This window comes from Mchenga conophoros, linkage group LG6 (assembly GCF_057382185.1).
Source record: "Mchenga conophoros isolate Kocher_MC1m ecotype Shallow Benthic linkage group LG6, M_conophoros_male_GT1.1, whole genome shotgun sequence".
NCBI lineage: Eukaryota > Metazoa > Chordata > Actinopteri > Cichliformes > Cichlidae > Mchenga > Mchenga conophoros.
In genome coordinates, this window is record NC_140531.1 from 33,967,939 (window position 1) to 33,984,592 (window position 16,654).

Sequence of the window (16,654 nt, forward strand, 5' to 3'; positions counted from 1 at the left end):
AGGACTGCCATCCCAGCAATTTTATCCCATGTCCCCCAGTCTGCCAAATTTCACAGAACAATCTGCAGAACAATCCTGCAGCCACTGGTTACACATTTGACCTGCATGGGAGGCCTGCTAACAAAAAGGCCTCAGTTTCCCAGTGAACATATGACAAAGACCAAGTATTTGGGAATGAAATGCTCTGGAGAGAGAAATCAAACCCACACATGTTCAAAACAGGAACCTTGTTGTGAGGTGATAGTAGCCCGCTCATCGGCACCTCTGAGGCCAAAGACTTGGTTACTTTTTATGTCATCTGTCATGTATTCACAATTTTGCTCAATAAATGACAAAAAGGCAAATTCTACTTGTGCATTTTTGCTGTGGTTTTACTTCTTTCCTTTATTGATGTGAAAGAGAAATCTCTTAATTTATGACTGCACTTTACAGCATTATATTCATATACGTAAATATATAAAAAAAAATAAAACCCAGTTCAGAACACTTTCCACATGTTACAAAATCAAACCCAGACCAGGTGATTATCAAGAACAACAACAACAACAACAACATACTTGCACTTAAAGAGGCCATCTGAACAACACTCCTTCCATGGTAAATGCAGACTGCACCAATCGCTTTATAATGCATACACATCTGCTATGATTAATCGAATCAACTTGGAAAGTACGAGACAGGCGGCGCTGGATTTTGGCACCTCATTATTATCCATGTTTTGGCCTTTTTGGAAGGAGAGGACTGCGTTATCTCTTTTTAAAATACGACATTATATTGCTGCTGCTTAAAAAGCATTAATCCATAATACAGAAATACAGTACTGTGCAAAAGTCACCCCTCATTTCTTTATATCTTGCTAAGAAATTGGAAATAACTGCACCAATTTATGAAAACATGGTAACAAATATGTAAGTATATAAGACAAAAAACACTTTCTGCTGTAGACACTTCTACAGACCGGCCTTTTCTTCTTTTGTCCACTTTCCTCAAATTTTTTAAGAACTCAGAGCACTCCATGCTGAGATATGCAAAATTTTTGGCTAATAGCTATTCGGGAATCACATTGCTGGGGCAAATATACCATTTTACTATTTTATGTAGCAGCCAATGTCCCAAGAAGAACTTTGAAAGACCTTTAGAAAGCCTACAGAACTATTACTCAAGACCACTTAAAATAAAATAAAAAAAATAACAAGAAAATGTGACTTATTAGAAGTGAAATATAAAGAAATGAGGGAGAACTCGAGACATCTGCAAGGTATTGTAATTCAACTGCAACCTAAAATAACAGACGAGCCTGAATCTAGGCTACTTTGGCAAACTAAAAGCACCGCCACAAATTAATTGTCACTTAGCGTTCAAGATACAAACGAGTGAAAATTGTAATCCATATTTCTTTTCATCAACCTTGTCAATCTGCTCTGCTGCAGGCTGGCGCATTAAGTGCTTGTGTTCATGCATTTCAGTGTTCGAGTCCGTGCAGGCAGACGGAGAGGTAGTGCGTATGGTTGAGGAGGCCTCCCCAGTGTGGTGCTCTAATGGCCTAGTCACTAGGAATCACAATGAAATCATGAAATAAACCAACAAACCACAGCAGAACAGTTATAATCATGACCTACAGACAAACAAAAATCTTGTACCTCTTAAACAGAAATGACAGGCGGCGCATCTAACGGGCCATAAAATTGCTACATATGTCAGGAAAATTGTCTAAAATCCCCCCCTCCCCCAAAAAAGCATGAAGTCTTTAACTTTACAAAACGAAAGAAATTTTTTAACACTTGCGTGTGACCTACCAGCATCTTTGTGAGTTGAGGTTTGATGGGTGAGAGAGGTGATGATTGATGAGGAAGAAAGTGAAGAAATGAGCTTACATTACAGCATATCTTAAGATATAGACAATAGACACTGTCGTAATTATTGATGTTAAGCTTTTTGTTTTGTTTTTTAAAATGATGTTTTCTCAGAACCTCCCTGTGGTCCTGTAGAGTAGAGAAGTTGTGTAGTAGACAGTCAATGTGTGAGGTGGTGGTGCCTGTGGCCAGACCTCTGACATCTCTCTAATCGAGTCAGTAAATGCATTTACATGCACATTACCATGCTGGTCTAGAGCACTGCTTTTCAACCTTGATGTTAGTTATAACCCTGCGTAATTACAGTATCGCGTTTCCGCTCATTTATGCATCAGCTGAGCCATCTCCGCAGTTTCCGGCCATTTACACTGATACTGACTGACGCACATAGGAGTACAATCACGTTTCATGTGTGTTTATATGGACACATTTCACCATTATGAGTGTGCAGGTAAATCCACTCACTCACAAAAGAGTGGTGACACTGTGTGTAGGAGTGGGATAGCATTTTCTGACACAGAGCACAAAAATCAAAACGCTGTCTGTGTTTTTAGGGCGTCTTTAACAAGGTTTTGTTCTTTCTGCACGAGGCAAAAATGTTTGAATAGGCATAAAACACGCCGCCAACAGGCAAGTCTGAGATTTCAACATGCCATCGGGCTTTGTATTTTCAAATGAAACAAAAATGTTACCATTCAATTGCTATGGCCGAGTTTCAGGTAATATACAAGGAAAACCACAAAACAAAAAACCAGACTGCGACGCAGTGCAAGCTGTGAATTTTGAAAATCATATTTTCCTTCAGGAATTTCTGCTACTTTTCACAATCTGAAGTATGTGCAAAGGACTCCTCTGCACATCTGCAGAGGAGCCATTAGGCCTGTGATTGAACAAAGACGTAGGCTAGATCTAATAAAGCCTGAAAACAGAGTGAAGAGATGGTTCAGAGGTCTGGTTTCCTCTGAGAGCACTTGAATTACAATATGCTGAAAGGTTTTTTGTCTAATAACCACAAAAAAATATTACTGCCTGCCTCAGCCTTTAAGCACTCTGGCAACACGATATGAACTCTGTTGAAGGACGGAGCGAGGGGACTACTGCCTTACATCAGTAAGCTACAATCAGGCTGCACCTGTAAGGCAGCAAACAGTGTGGACCTGGTGACTTTGGGTAAATGATTAGGTGTCAGCACGCAGATAAGAGACGTCTGGGATGTTTCTACGAAGCCTCTCGCAACGACAAATGCACCGTAAGCTTGCAGGCCAGGTGGCAAAAATTCAGTGCATTCAAATCACAATACAAGACCTCAAACACAGGCTTGCATCAATCAGTCTGCCTAACGATGCTGGATTTATCAGTTAGTAAGTTGGCAACTAACTTGAAGGACGGTCCAAATATTGGGTGTAAAATTTCAACTAGTATTTTGTGTGAAAATGCTTTATTTTCTGTTATAAATGCACACATATTGTTACAATGCTGGATGCTCATAAAGGGATTTCTTAAAGGTCTTCCATGGACAGGAGCTAAAATGGCTTGTTTCAGATGGCATATGAACTGGAGGATAAATAAAATAAACAAGAACTATTTTTAACTGTGAATCATTCAAATCTACTCTACTAGAGCCCAAGAATAAAAATATGGAAAAAAGCATAATAGGTTCCCTTTAAACAACTGCTATATTGTTAGGATATTCATTCTTTTCCTGTACAAATAGTTTCAGCACTAGACGAGTTTGGCATTTCCTACTATTATGAAATTCATTTTTCCTTTATAGTCCTGTTCTTTCATCAGGATAGAGAAAAGAAACTCAGGGGCCAGAAATGTCAAACAATAACTTCTGAGAAAAAAAACAAAACCTTTGTGTACTTCTTGATATCGACCTGCTTTCAGTCGCTCGCGGCACAGATTTCGGCGAGTCGCGAGCATGTCTGGGAGTTTATGAGGAGGGATTAGTCCAAGCGGTCGAAACACATTCGAAGGTGAGCGCAAAGGCAAGAAGTGGCTGAGTGTCTGACGTCCGGCCCCAAACGAAAACAACATTTATACGACTTAAATGTTACATTCTCATTGGTGGTGGCGTAAAAGTACATAACGCAGAAGATGCCCTCCATCATAAAGGAGTAGTTCATGCCCCCACAAAAAGAGACAGTCAGCTCCTACTCACCCCCACATTAAATTTGTGAGTCTCTCAGGTTTGTATGGCCCAACTAGTTAGTCTGAAATCTAAGACTTCACCTCTAGACCAAGTTTTGTGTCTCTGACACTTTGAAACGCCATCACGATGTCAATACTGGAGGGCTTTAAAACTGCATTGATTTGTTTTCCACACTTTAGTGGCAAAACAAACTAACAACACACAAAATAACAGAGATATTAAAAGAGTATTTTGGTATTTATTTGGCAGTTAAGAGCAGCTTGACATAAAGGCAGAGATGTGGGTGTATGACACGCAACAAAGGACTGAACACTGGAGATTTCACTCACATGGTTTGGAATATAATCATTAGGCTGCTTAACCCAATGTTAAAACAAGCCATCAAGGCGGATGTGTTAGCAAAGCGGTTTGTTATGATGACACTGTGGTCACAGAGCAACCTAACCATTAGCTTGGAGTCAAATCAAAGCAACCATCTCTTTCTTCTACTTGTCAGCTGTGTCCGTCTGCTGCGTCACGCACAGCAGGAAGTGTGAGAGTAAAAATCCTTTTTTGTGCAGCTTTTCGTGTGTTGAGGCTGATGTAGTTAAACGCACCATCTGGAGAGAGATTCGTTTCTAAGCAGGAAAGCTGACATCGAAAAATTATTTTAAAGTCTTGACTGATGTGCACACAAGCCAACAACTAAAGCTTAATTTTGAGGCAAACTACTCCTTTAACTCCTATTTTTTTTTAATGATTCTTCCTTACAGAGAAGGGTAACAGGCAGCCCAAAGTGCTGACCAGCCTCCAAACTCCCCGGGTCTAAATCTGATCGAGCGGCCGTGGGATGCATCAGAAAGAGACCGATCTGGACCCGTTTCTGCAGGTGGTTTTAATGCTGTGGCTGATCAGTTTATACAAGTCTATTACGAGAGTACATGTGTGGTATGATACAGTATAACTGGGAAGAGCAAAACGCAAATAAGGAGTGAGGTATAAAAGTAGCCATGTAACGTTAAAGGCTTCAGCTGACTAGCGTGACCGATCGTTCAATTATTTTGACACACAAAATTCTTCCATATTAAGACTATGAGCTAAAAATGTGAATTTGTCTATTACAAAAAAGTTCCTACACTGAGCAAAAGAAATGAAATGTTAATATAACATTTTTAGATGCGAAATGTATTTTTTACATAACCGCTTATTTGGATGAAAAAGCGGCGCGTTTCACGAGCGGGGGTTAGTTTCTACATATGTACACACTACCAGCAAGGATATATATATTTACAAGTAGGTAGCAGCATTTTAGAAACCACGACTTGTTTCAAATTAAAGAACCAGTCGTGCTATTTAGGCTTTCGTTTTATTCTTTAAGTTGTTACAATGTGACTTTCGTAAGGTCGCATTTAGGTTTGTTTGCCAAATTGAATTTCTGGGTTCGAGTCCAGCTGAGCTTCTTTTTTTTTTTGTTGGTACAGAAGCCATTTGGAAAGAGAGGCTGAAAGAGACAATGACAGATGCAATGGAAAGCTTTGGAGGTGAAAGGTAAAGACAGAACAGGGATTTAAAAGAAAGGGGAGACCGCACGTGTGTGGCTACTCGACTCCCTGCAGTGAGACTCTATGTAGCTGTGTATGTGGAAAAGTGACAAACAAGATTTTTTTTTTCCTGTGTGCACCACTGAATGCAACAGTGACTGTGTATTGAACAAAATTCAATTAGAAATACAACTGTGCGGCGTCTGTGATGATGAGAAAGTGTCTCTTAGTGTGACGTAAACATGCAGTGGTGCGCACGGACCAGCAGGAGGAGCCGAGTGGCTCTAGAGGGCAGTGAGGCGGCCGGTGAGCGCCGCCTGGAGCTCAGAGGGGAGGAAGACTCCCAGCTCTGTGATGATGCCCCCTGTGATGAGCTGGTGAGGGGTCACGTCGAAGGCCGGGTTCCACACTTCGATACCTGCAGGAAGCGGCCGGGAATGAGGTGTTAGTCACACAACACAATTCACAGGTTATTATAATGCAAGTGCACTAACGTGTAAGCTAGCTGTACTGAACACAATATTGAGAATTAAAACCCAGTTGAACGGTCTGACACTGAGCCCAACGTGCTCCTTGTCAGTTGTTTAAACATTGATTTAAACAACAAGATGAAGATTGATTTAAAAAATAAAAATCTATCATCAATATGAATAATCATGTGTCGCAATCTGTTGCTGTGATGAAAAAAGTCTCGTCATATTGAAGATGTGAAGATTCCTGAGTCAAAAAGAGGCTTGAATAACTTTAAGACTATGTCTGAAATAATGTGCCTTAATGTGAGTTTTCGAACACTGTCTGCACACTTAGGATTAAATTATCATTAAATACTACCAAGCAAAACAGACGCCCAAAAAGCTTAAAGTTTGACATCTTTTCCACTCGAAAAGACCCGAATCAGTCTTACTTATGTACAAAAACTACAAGTAGGTCATAATAAAACATACTCTTATTTACAGTTGCTGTTACTGCATTTTTGTCCCGGTCAGAAGCAGAATCATTTTAAAAATGTACGTTTGTGTTAGGTTTTCCGTCTTTTCCTGTTAATACAAACTGAAAGTGGGTAAGCGATGACTGAGTGGACGCTGAGTGGACTGCCCTCTTGTTTTTAAACTAAACATCATGGTTTTAAGTGAAACGTGTTCATATTTCTCAGTACACTGGATTAAAATGGAGGCTGTGCTCTATATTTACCTGTCGCCGGGGTAAATCATAGTATCGGAGCTCCACTGATGATAGCTTTCTTTCCCTAATCGCGCTACAATCAGGGTGAACATACTCAGAGTTGATTTAACTAAGTCTGATCAGCCTTTCTGGATATTCAGAGTCTCCCACAGTTAGACTCAGAGTTTGTTGACCCTGCTTTCTGTCTCGGGTTTATTTTTCCTTCAAACAGCAGCAGGACTACACCCCACACTGCTCGTTACGCATTTCTTTACTGTGGTAAAGGAATGTTTAACGACTGCAACAGTGTGGTTCTAGTACACCAAAACCTTAACTAAAGGTTAATTCATAATTATTAAAGTCTGTGGGGAAAGTTAAAGAGTGGAAAAAACGAATGTGCAAGCACACATCCTCGTCCCCGGGGGCCTGTGTACTCATTAATTCAGCACAATTACTGTGATGTCACTGGGTACCTAGAGATTAAATGACTCAACTAAACTCTCACAAACTCAACTAAAATACATTTTCAAGGTTTGATCCGACAGACTCAGGCTCAGGTCCAAAGGGCTGCAAGTCAGACTCAAACCTGGGCTTCAGCCGTAAGGTATATGGGCACTTGAGCTCAGTAGGGCTGCTCTGAGCACTCCAAAGTGCATAGCATTAATATATTTACTGATAATCCAGGCTTTAGTTTGCCCTCACACATTTCCACTGTGTTTCTGTCCAAGCACAGGCCATTTCCACACATGAACTTTGGCCAGCTTTGCACAGTTGTTCTTTCTGTAATGCAGCGCAGAGCAGTAAACAGTCTGCTTCAGATGCATGCGGTTCAGCTGAAAGGAGCTCCCCATGTAGAGGCAGCTAGACACATGACACCCACTCACTAGCACTGAATACGCCGGACTGTTAGCTCCATAATTTGTTCAGCAGCACATGACATCACACAGACTTTGTACTGGAGAGCTGAGAGGTTAAAAACCAGTTAAAGTCCCACCTGAATGCGTCTGACATTTGCGGTGTCACGTACACCTCTGTGGGCGGTGGTGCATGTGTGAAAATGACTCTGTTCTCTTATCTCTATCATGCCACTGACTACTAAAGACGCATAAATGGCCTGCAAGAAAGTTCAAGAAAGAAAACCCGGCGAGAAAATAAAAAGGATGATGACAGAAGAACTTTGTGTGCACATTAGTGGCCACAGGGCGCCTCTGTGCAGGACATATGAGCTAACAGCCTCCTTCACTCTGGCACTTACGTTTCATGTGATGCCAATTTAACTCTGAGTGTGTTCGGTGCTTAAGCCTCTGGGCTGACTTTGGAACTGGGCCAAGCTCATCTCCTCTCCAACCTTGATGCTTTCCTGTCGATACTCTACCGAGCTCGCGCTTATTTAAGTGCTCTCTCTGCACAGACATCCCTCACGCCTTACCTGGGGCAGCGATGGGAACCCCGTTTATAGAAGTGAGTTCCTCGGGGGGGCGCACTTCGATGATGATGTCCCTCCCGCTCTCCAGACTCAGGTCACACGACGTGCTGGGTGCCGCCACATAGAAAGGTATCCCATGGTGCTTAGCGGCGATGGCCAGCTGGTACGTGCCGACCTTGTTGGCTGTGTCACCGTTAGCAACCACCCTGTCTGCACCCACCACCACAGCTGAGGGAGAAAACAGCAGAAAGGAAGTCTTAAGAAAAAAAAAACGTGAGGTTTTAGTGAAGTGAAGGAGACGTGATGGGACACAAACACACACCTGTGATGTCCATCTCCCTCATGGTGAGAGCTGCCATGCTGTCTGTTATAAGCGTGGCAGGGATTCCCTCCGCTACAGCCTCGTACGCCGTCAGTCTGGACCCCTGGTTGTACGGCCTCGTCTCTGTGCAGTACACGCGCTTCAGCCTGCCCAGCGCGTGGAGGCTTCTCACCACGCCTACACACAGACTCATATCAGTTACAGTGCTCTAAATATTTCAACAACCACCTTCTTTTCTCATTCAGAGCCAGCGCTCCAGTCTCACCCAGCGCCGTCCCGTATCCAGCTGTGGCCAGCGAGCCGGTGTTGCAGTGTGTGAGGATGGTCACCGAGTCCCTGGGGACGCCAGAAAGGATGTGCTGAGCTCCATAGTTACCGATCTTCCTGTTGTCATTGACGTCACGCTCCAGCATGTCTTCGATCCAGGCAATTACACTGCAGGAGGGGGGCCACAAGAGGTGGGAATTGAGAAGAGGATATATGTCTGCCACTGTGGGCTCAATGTGTCCATCATATCTGCAGGAGCAATACGGCTTTGTGTTTCTGTTTGTCATGACTTTGCTTTCTCCGCTTTTCTCATACACAATCTTTTTCTTCATGCTGTTCCTTCTCTTTTTCTGCCATAGCTGTGCCACATCTCCCTCATTTTCTCTCACTTTCTTACATTATTCTTGCTGCACAGTCTCGATTCTTACCTTGCAGACACGCATTATCAAGTAAACACTTGCACAAGTGTTTTTGGAGACTGGCCCACAATTCAAACCACACCAAGTTTAAAGTAACATAAATCTTCCATGGTTACCTGCTAGGTCTTTCACTCCACCACTACAGTGTTTCTCTTTAGCCCAACTTATTCTCAGATGAATGGACGGGTTCTTATATAGAGCTTTTCTACTGTACACCTTATACAAATATGCCTCATTCACCCAGTCACACAATCACTTTTCTATGCTTAAGTGCTTTGTATCTAACATTCACACTCAGAGAGTAACTTGGGGTTAAGTACCTTGCCTAAGGATATGTGGCATGCAGGGATCAAACTACTATCCTCTCCATTAGTGGGTGACCTGCTCTACCTGACCAGGTCTCTGAGCTACAGTCACCCCAAGCAATGTGACTCACTGCTTTGTAATGGAAATCTAACTTATTTATTTAACACGTGGGAAGGGAGCTAGTCACCTTTTCAGTTTCCACAGTCTTTAAAGGGACACTTTGTTTGGACAGGGCTCGAATGACTCGTAAGTCAGTGTTCCAAGTGGCTTAACGAACAAACCTCTGAAAATGTTCAGCTAAAAAGTGCAAAAGGAGTGAAAAAGCAGCCAACGTCCAAAGAGACCTTTTGACTCCTTGAAAGCAAATTATAACGAGCGTGCTGCACAATACCAGCTTAAAGGTCAATTAAAATACCTGTTAAAAAAGTGCTTATTTTCAACAAATTCCTTTGAGTGGATGCTAACGACTGACATGGCGTTACTTTGATCCCTGACCTAAAAACGGTGACGAAGACGAGGGCCCCCTTATGTTCAGCCCACTGACACGAAAGTCAGGAAAACATTCAATCACTGATAAGCATAGAGGCCAGTGACTGATGAACTGAAACACTTGCTTCTTAACTGGAACAGTTACCATGAAATGCATGTATTGGTGCAACCGCAGTAAATATTGATTCATGCTTTGGCACCAGCATTTTCTTCTTTTAACTCTACGTAGCTTTCTGCACAAAATTAAGTGAATCGCTGCCTTGAGGCCGGGGTTACTGTAAAGTAGATCACTCCCTTCTGTCAAAAACAAGCTGCATCATCTGCCCCTGACAGACATTATCCACCTAGACTGAACGTTTTCCGTCACCAAGAAACACCAATGTCTTTCACACGTGTTCTTTTCCACTTGTCTGAAAATAAAAACGAATCAAATTGCTATTCAATCACTATTTAACAAGTGAACCCTGTAAAAATTACCACTTGATAATTTGGTTTTAACACTAATAAGCTGCAAAAATGTATACTATTGATGCTTTCCAATTTTCACTTCACAACTGATCCGATAGCTTCTGCAACTTCTTCAGCAAGACACCTGCAGCTGGTGTTAAATGAGGAAGTGTTACAGCAGCAACTAACTCGGGAGACACCATTCAGGAGGAAAACTGAAGAGCCGAGATGATTTCATGTAACAGAACAAGTTCATACAGAGCAAACAACTGAAAAGCTGACAGTAGAGCCTGACCGATATATCGGTGTGGCTGACACTAGCTTTACTTTTTCATTTATTTTTTGTATTCTCATTTAACCCTTCTGAGGTAAAAGAGAAAACTATTTGCTAGGGCTGTGCGATATGACCTAAATCTCATATCCCGATATAAAACATCTATCATCCGATAACGATATAAATCACAAAAAATTTAATATTTTCTGTAAATTCTGTGAATCTCAGGTAGGTGAAGTGTTTCCAGCTGGGCGTCATGTAGCTGGAGTCGAGTGTTTTAACCGATGCATGAAACTATACATTTTTAGACATAAGTTGTAACGGCCGCCGTTTTCTTTGTGAGTATTTATTACACGGCGTGCTGTGGGGAAAGCCTGTTCTAACGTTTGAGTCTAAAGTTTATTTTTTAGCACCTGACGACTCTTTTTTTTTTTGCTTCTCATCCGTCAATACTCGGCATACTTTTTCACGTGATTCCGTTTATTTTGAAAATTCTCAACAGGATCTTGAGCTTTATTGTGAAAGTTTTATGTGGAAAATAAACAAGCGGACATGCGATGGTGTTACCGTCGTTGTTGCTAATGACAACCCATAAAAACAGGCGCTTGTCCGTCTGTAGTGTGGTTATATTAAATATAAGAGAAAGAGAGAACTTTAAGAAATTAATATAGCTACTACAGTGACCATCAAAACAATAAAAAAAAATATTGCCGTGAACAGTTTATTTTGCGACACCACGAAACAAACGATAGCGTAAAATGAAACGATAGACGTTTTTCTATCGTCATCCGACATATATCGTTATATCGAACAGCCCTACTATTTGCGGATATGCTCGTATCGACGTTTATGATGGCCAATAAATGAAAATGGAAAAAGTAAAGAACAGACAAAAAAAACCCGCCATTCAATCATGTTATGAGCATATTAATGCTGCATAGTTTATCTACCAGAGGAAACTCTTTGATCCGAGCAGTCGGGCTGAGTGTAAACGAGTAATTCATGATTTGCTGAATTAAATAATAATCTTTTTTTTTGCTGAAAAAAAAAGATTATTGCTGAACAGCACCGATATATTAAGACTCACAAATAAGTACACATAAAAAAAAGTGAAGTGTGTTTGTTACGCATGTCTGAATTAAGAAAATCTCACCTGATGTCAGATATCGCCAAATATTAATATCAGTCAATATCAGTTGGCAATTTTGCCTCTGCATTCAACAGCATAAAGTCTGTGAATCCTTTAGATAAATGAACGTTTTTAAAATGCAAATGTTTTTTTGTTCCTGATGAAACTTTTACAAAGCCAGCTATTCACAGTTTGAACCATTCCTTAGCAGATGTGCAAATCACAGAGTGAAGGCATGTGTCCACATAGCTCTGCATTTCCAGCAAGTTACCCACTACTTTATGCAAAACAAGGAAATCTGCAAATCTTTGAATCATTGTTAGGACCCAAAGACCACGTGGCTTATTTCCCACCTCAAATGTTGGAAAGAAGGTAACTGGATGTCTTTAGGAGTTTTTTTGTCTTTGTTTTGTTGAAGACGTTTTAGAACTGAAGAAACGTCTTGGATAAGAGGCGTAACTTTCAGAGAGTCCCAGGTCATAAACCCCTAGTGGGGTCTGTCCTGTTTGGAGGCGTTTCTAGGAGCCGTTAACCCAATCTTGGTCACACGAGTCATTGCATGAGCCAAGGTGGTTTGGGTAATTACCATCACCGTGGCCGACGACTAAAACCTCTGAGATATTGCCCCACCCCGCCATTGTGCGAGCTATTGAGGTCACATATGGCAAGGTGTGGGTGCGAGTTCAAAATACCTGGGATTTCAGGAATCCACTGTATGTCATGAAAGCCTACACAGACACATCCATCAATCCATTTTCTGCAACTTTTCCCAGACCCGAAGACAGCACTCCACCTTTTTTAGGGTTTGGCGGTGCCAATTCTCATTCTTTGCTTGTCACTCTCAGCTGGAAAATTCCCCAGTGTAAGCTGGAGGTCATCATTTAATGAAAGCAGAAGACCCACAAGAATGAAAATTCTCTCCATAAAAGTTAAATGGCACCTCTAGCAGTGTCCAACTCGAACCAAGACCGACTTACTGCGAACAACATGAACCAAGCTCTCACTGTGTGCCTAACAGCAGGCCACAAACCCCAAACCGGTCTGGTGGAAACTACTGAAAATCTGTAAAACTAGTCAATGTCCATCTCAAATAAAGATAACTTCAACAACTGCATGGAGTATTTGTGATACCAAATGATTTCAAAACATACATTTGTCCATTATGAGAACGTTTTCAGTTAAGCTGCCATGTTGATTTGGGTTTGAAATCATAAACCAGACCACACAAAGCGTTTCTCCGATCAGGTGAACTCTTTATAAGCCTGTAGAAGATCTAGAACATCTGTCAGTCATCGACTATCTAACTGATTGTCCATCACGTGGCCAATGCCGGGGAACGGAGTAATCTCTCGCATGACATAACACCAGTCCAAGGGAAGTACCAGAACTCACGATACGATCATGGTATGTTGCAGACAAGAATAATATTAACACAATCCATTGATTCTGTAATACAATCCAAGCAAGATGTCCAAGATACAATTAAAACAAATATCCTTAAAAAGGGAAAAGGCTGGAATGTCTTTTTTTCCATAGCATTTTTGTGCTTCTGTGTGTGGCTAACAGGGACATGGTTAACTTGTTATTCCACCTCCATAATGCAAACACCGTGATCCAAAAAAATCCAGAAGTGAGCTACCAGTGCTGGTAAGACAGAAACCCTGGGAGTTTATTTTTCACTTAAAGCATGAAGACAAAGGCCGGCGTGAGAGCCGTTTGCGTAAACAATGAAGAATGATCTATCCAGCTGTAATTAGGGACTAAAAGTGGATTTACATCAGCTGAACAGATACTGAGAAGATTCACCTGATTATTTACATTTTTTTTTGGTTCAACCAGTTTTTTTAGTCCGTTTTTGAGTGTAAAAAAGCTCCCCTGCGTGTCCTCCACTTGTCTTTTACTCGCAAATGCACACACCGTGAAACAAAAAGTTCAGGAGATGAGACGAGCGAGAGTCTCTGCAAACGTGTTTACATTAAGTTCTAATTTAAAAATCAAACACGCAAAGTCAACAGACAAACACCGCCCGACGTTTCACTGTAGCTGCTCCTCACATTCATTTTAAATAGCACAGAAGGTATGTGCATCTCATATGTCAGCCACATGTGGAGACTCTGACATCAAAGGGAATAATAATAACAGTGCTGCTTTAATGCATTAGCGAAGAAAACATGCTTTAAAAAATAAAATTTATTTAAAATCACTCTAACCACCAGCAACCCACGAGATCACTGCCCATTGGTCCAACACCTCAAAGAGAGAGGGAACTCCTTAAGAGCCCCTGCAAACCTTCAAAGAAACAATGCAGTACCGGTATATACTGCTATACAGACATCATCCCCCACTCCTGTTGTGCACTTCATCCTGCTCATCTTTACTGGCACACTGCTGCGTTTTCTGACCCCAAACCACCATCAGTAGACCAGGAAGTAATGTGAAACTATCATCAAAAATGTGGATCAGCAGCATGCATGTGAATCGCTGATCATAACAGCAGAAATGTATCAATTACTCCACAGAGAGGTTTTTTTAAGGTAGATTAGAAGTTGAGAAACCAGCCAAAGATTTTGGTTGGGATTGATCAGTGTAAGGTGGCCTACAGGTCCCGGAGTAACAGACGTGCAGGACCCGAAGAAGAATACTGTCTGTTATCCGATTAATTAAATGTGACTCCACTCAAACATATCAAACATAACCAACAAACCGCAAATTGCTGTCTACCTTTCTCTGAGCTGCTCAGAGTTCTTCTCCATACTCTCATTCTCTGCAAACTCCATCAGCTCGCGGGCGGCGCGGCCCATGTTGACGGCGGTGGGCCTCGCTGAGGTCAGGTGACACAGAGACTCCCTGATGAAGGTCACAGGGTCGTCACCTCCGGCGCCTGCCCGCAGCTCCACGGCCAAGCTGAGACAGCCAACGATGGCGATGGCCGGAGCCCCGCGCACCTGGAGGAGAAAAGGAAGAGGACAGTAGTCATCATCATCACCATCAGTTTTAAAGAGGACGATCAATGTTTTTCCAGCACAAAGCTGGAAGTGGGTGAACACAGAGCCAAAAGTTGTCACGACAGCTTTGATTAAAATGATCTCATCTCCGTTACTGGAGACATTGCTCTCACTACCATTAGACTTTATTAACATGACATCACCCCTCTGCTTATGGCACATTCCTTCACTCTGACACACACACACACACACACACACACACACACACACACACACACACACACAAAGGATCAAACAAACAGCTAGTGAGTGTGTGTGCAACTCGAAAGACAAAAGGTCTAGTGTCTTCTTGGCTCTTATAATAACAACAATAATAATGATAATAATAAACACCTTAAAATGCTCCAGCTGTTACAGAACTTGAGCGTCTTACATGTATGTGAACACTCAGGTATTTCAGGATTTCAGGTGTGGAGACAAACTGGAGCTGGAGGTGTCACCGAGTGCAGCACAAAACCAAAAAACGCGAACAAAAAAAAAAAAAAAAAAACCCCTGGCAAAGGTCATTAATAATTCATCAATAATCTCTCCCAAAGAAAGGAGGAGGAGGAAGAGAGGGGGGAAGGCATATTTCATGGCTGGGTGGCTCAGTGAGCGCAGACACCCAGTTTTATCGCGCTTACACATGATGTGAAAACTATAAATAACGGATGGTTTAAAGGTAGGTGAGACGATGCTGCAGGTAGGTCCAAAAACAAAAATACAGGCCGACGGCGGCGAGCACATGTATGTGTGCCTGCATGCATGCAGCGGTGAGAGCACAAAAGACCCGACACATACAAAACACAACACAAAAAACCCCACACATGCATGACGGGAATGAATGCACATGCGGCAGGCGTGCAGGGCAGGCTGGGGGAGCGGGTGAAAGGAGAAGGTTTGGAGAAAGGGGAGAAGAAGAACCCCGTACCTTCATGGACTTGATGGCCTCGTAAGCGTCCTGCACCGAGCGGATGTCATCGTAAACGGTCTGGTGTGGCAGCAGCAGCTGGTTGAGGATCTGCAGAGACCCGGTCCGGTAGCGGATCGCTTCTAGCGTCATGACCGAGCAACGAGGCAGGATAGCGGGAAGGGGGTGAGAGGGAATAACGCGGATGGACCGGTTGCCGGCGGGTGCGCGCACACGCACTCACTCACTCACACTTACACACACACACACATATATACACACACTCACACACACACTCGTTCTCCCTCTCTGAGCTGATCCACGCTGAAGTGACCGCGGCCTGGCTGTCGGCAGTCCCGTCGCAAAGAGGAGGAAAGTGTAGCGGGAGGATGAGGAGGTGCGAGTGGGACGGAGGAAGGAGAGGAGAAGGTGGTGTGCTGTCTGCTGTATGGGAGGATGAAAGGGAGAGGAGTGAGAGAAGGGCTGGAAACCTTCACACACACACTGACAGACGAGCAGGAAGGCAGACACGGAACCACGTGTTCATCCGAGCAGGAAGCCCTCGCCTCGGTGTCCACGCCCACTAAAGTCTCGCGGGGTTGTCCAATTTCTTTAAGGCTCCCCTCTTATGCCTCTGTGCGCCATCCCTTCCCCCAACATTTTCCTCTTATTTTTTTCTTTCCCCCCATCTTTTGTCTCGGGAAATTTCACACTCACGCACGTTATTAGCATAACACCAAAGAACCACGAGCTTCCCCCAACAACAGCAGACTCCTTCTGCAAAGACAAGTCTATTTTTGTCCCAAGATTTTATTGTTTCTGTCTTCTGGCGACACCTCCTCCCACCAAGCACCGCAAGCTCTGTGTGCAGTAATCACTGCAAAAACCAATCCAATATGTTACCGGAGTAGATTTCAATGGGGGATCCTCTCAACGGGACTGTGGGGGCGATGCCTGTTAAACACAGTGCAGATATATATATAATCAAGATT

At 42.7% G+C, this 16,654-nt stretch overlaps 1 protein-coding gene across 1 annotated transcript; it reads right to left on the reverse strand.

Annotated features, from left to right (window-relative positions):
• Positions 1-344: 344 nt before the first annotated feature.
• Positions 345-16,248, reverse strand: mri1 (methylthioribose-1-phosphate isomerase 1). Its single transcript, XM_085277630.1, has 6 exons — positions 15,684-16,248; positions 14,490-14,713; positions 8,703-8,872; positions 8,438-8,614; positions 8,119-8,343; positions 345-5,946 (listed from the first exon to the last, which is right to left on the reverse strand). Exons 1-6 carry the CDS (start codon positions 15,813-15,815, stop codon positions 5,813-5,815), a joined length of 1,062 nt encoding a protein of 353 aa, XP_085133756.1. The 5' UTR covers positions 15,816-16,248; the 3' UTR covers positions 345-5,812.
• Positions 16,249-16,654: the final 406 nt, after the last annotated feature.

Bases quoted from the DNA above. Each gene is read 5' to 3' on its own strand.
- mri1 (XM_085277630.1), bottom strand. From the start codon at position 15,815: ATGACGCTAGAAGCGATCCGCTACCGGACCGGGTCTCTGCAGATCCTC. The intron at 8,615-8,702 runs GTGAGACTGGAG...GTCTGTGTGTAG, and splicing joins TGGATACGGGACGGCGCTGG to GCGTGGTGAGAAGCCTCCAC. The intron at 8,344-8,437 runs GTGTGTGTTTGT...TTTCTCCCTCAG, and splicing joins GAGGGAGATGGACATCACAG to CTGTGGTGGTGGGTGCAGAC.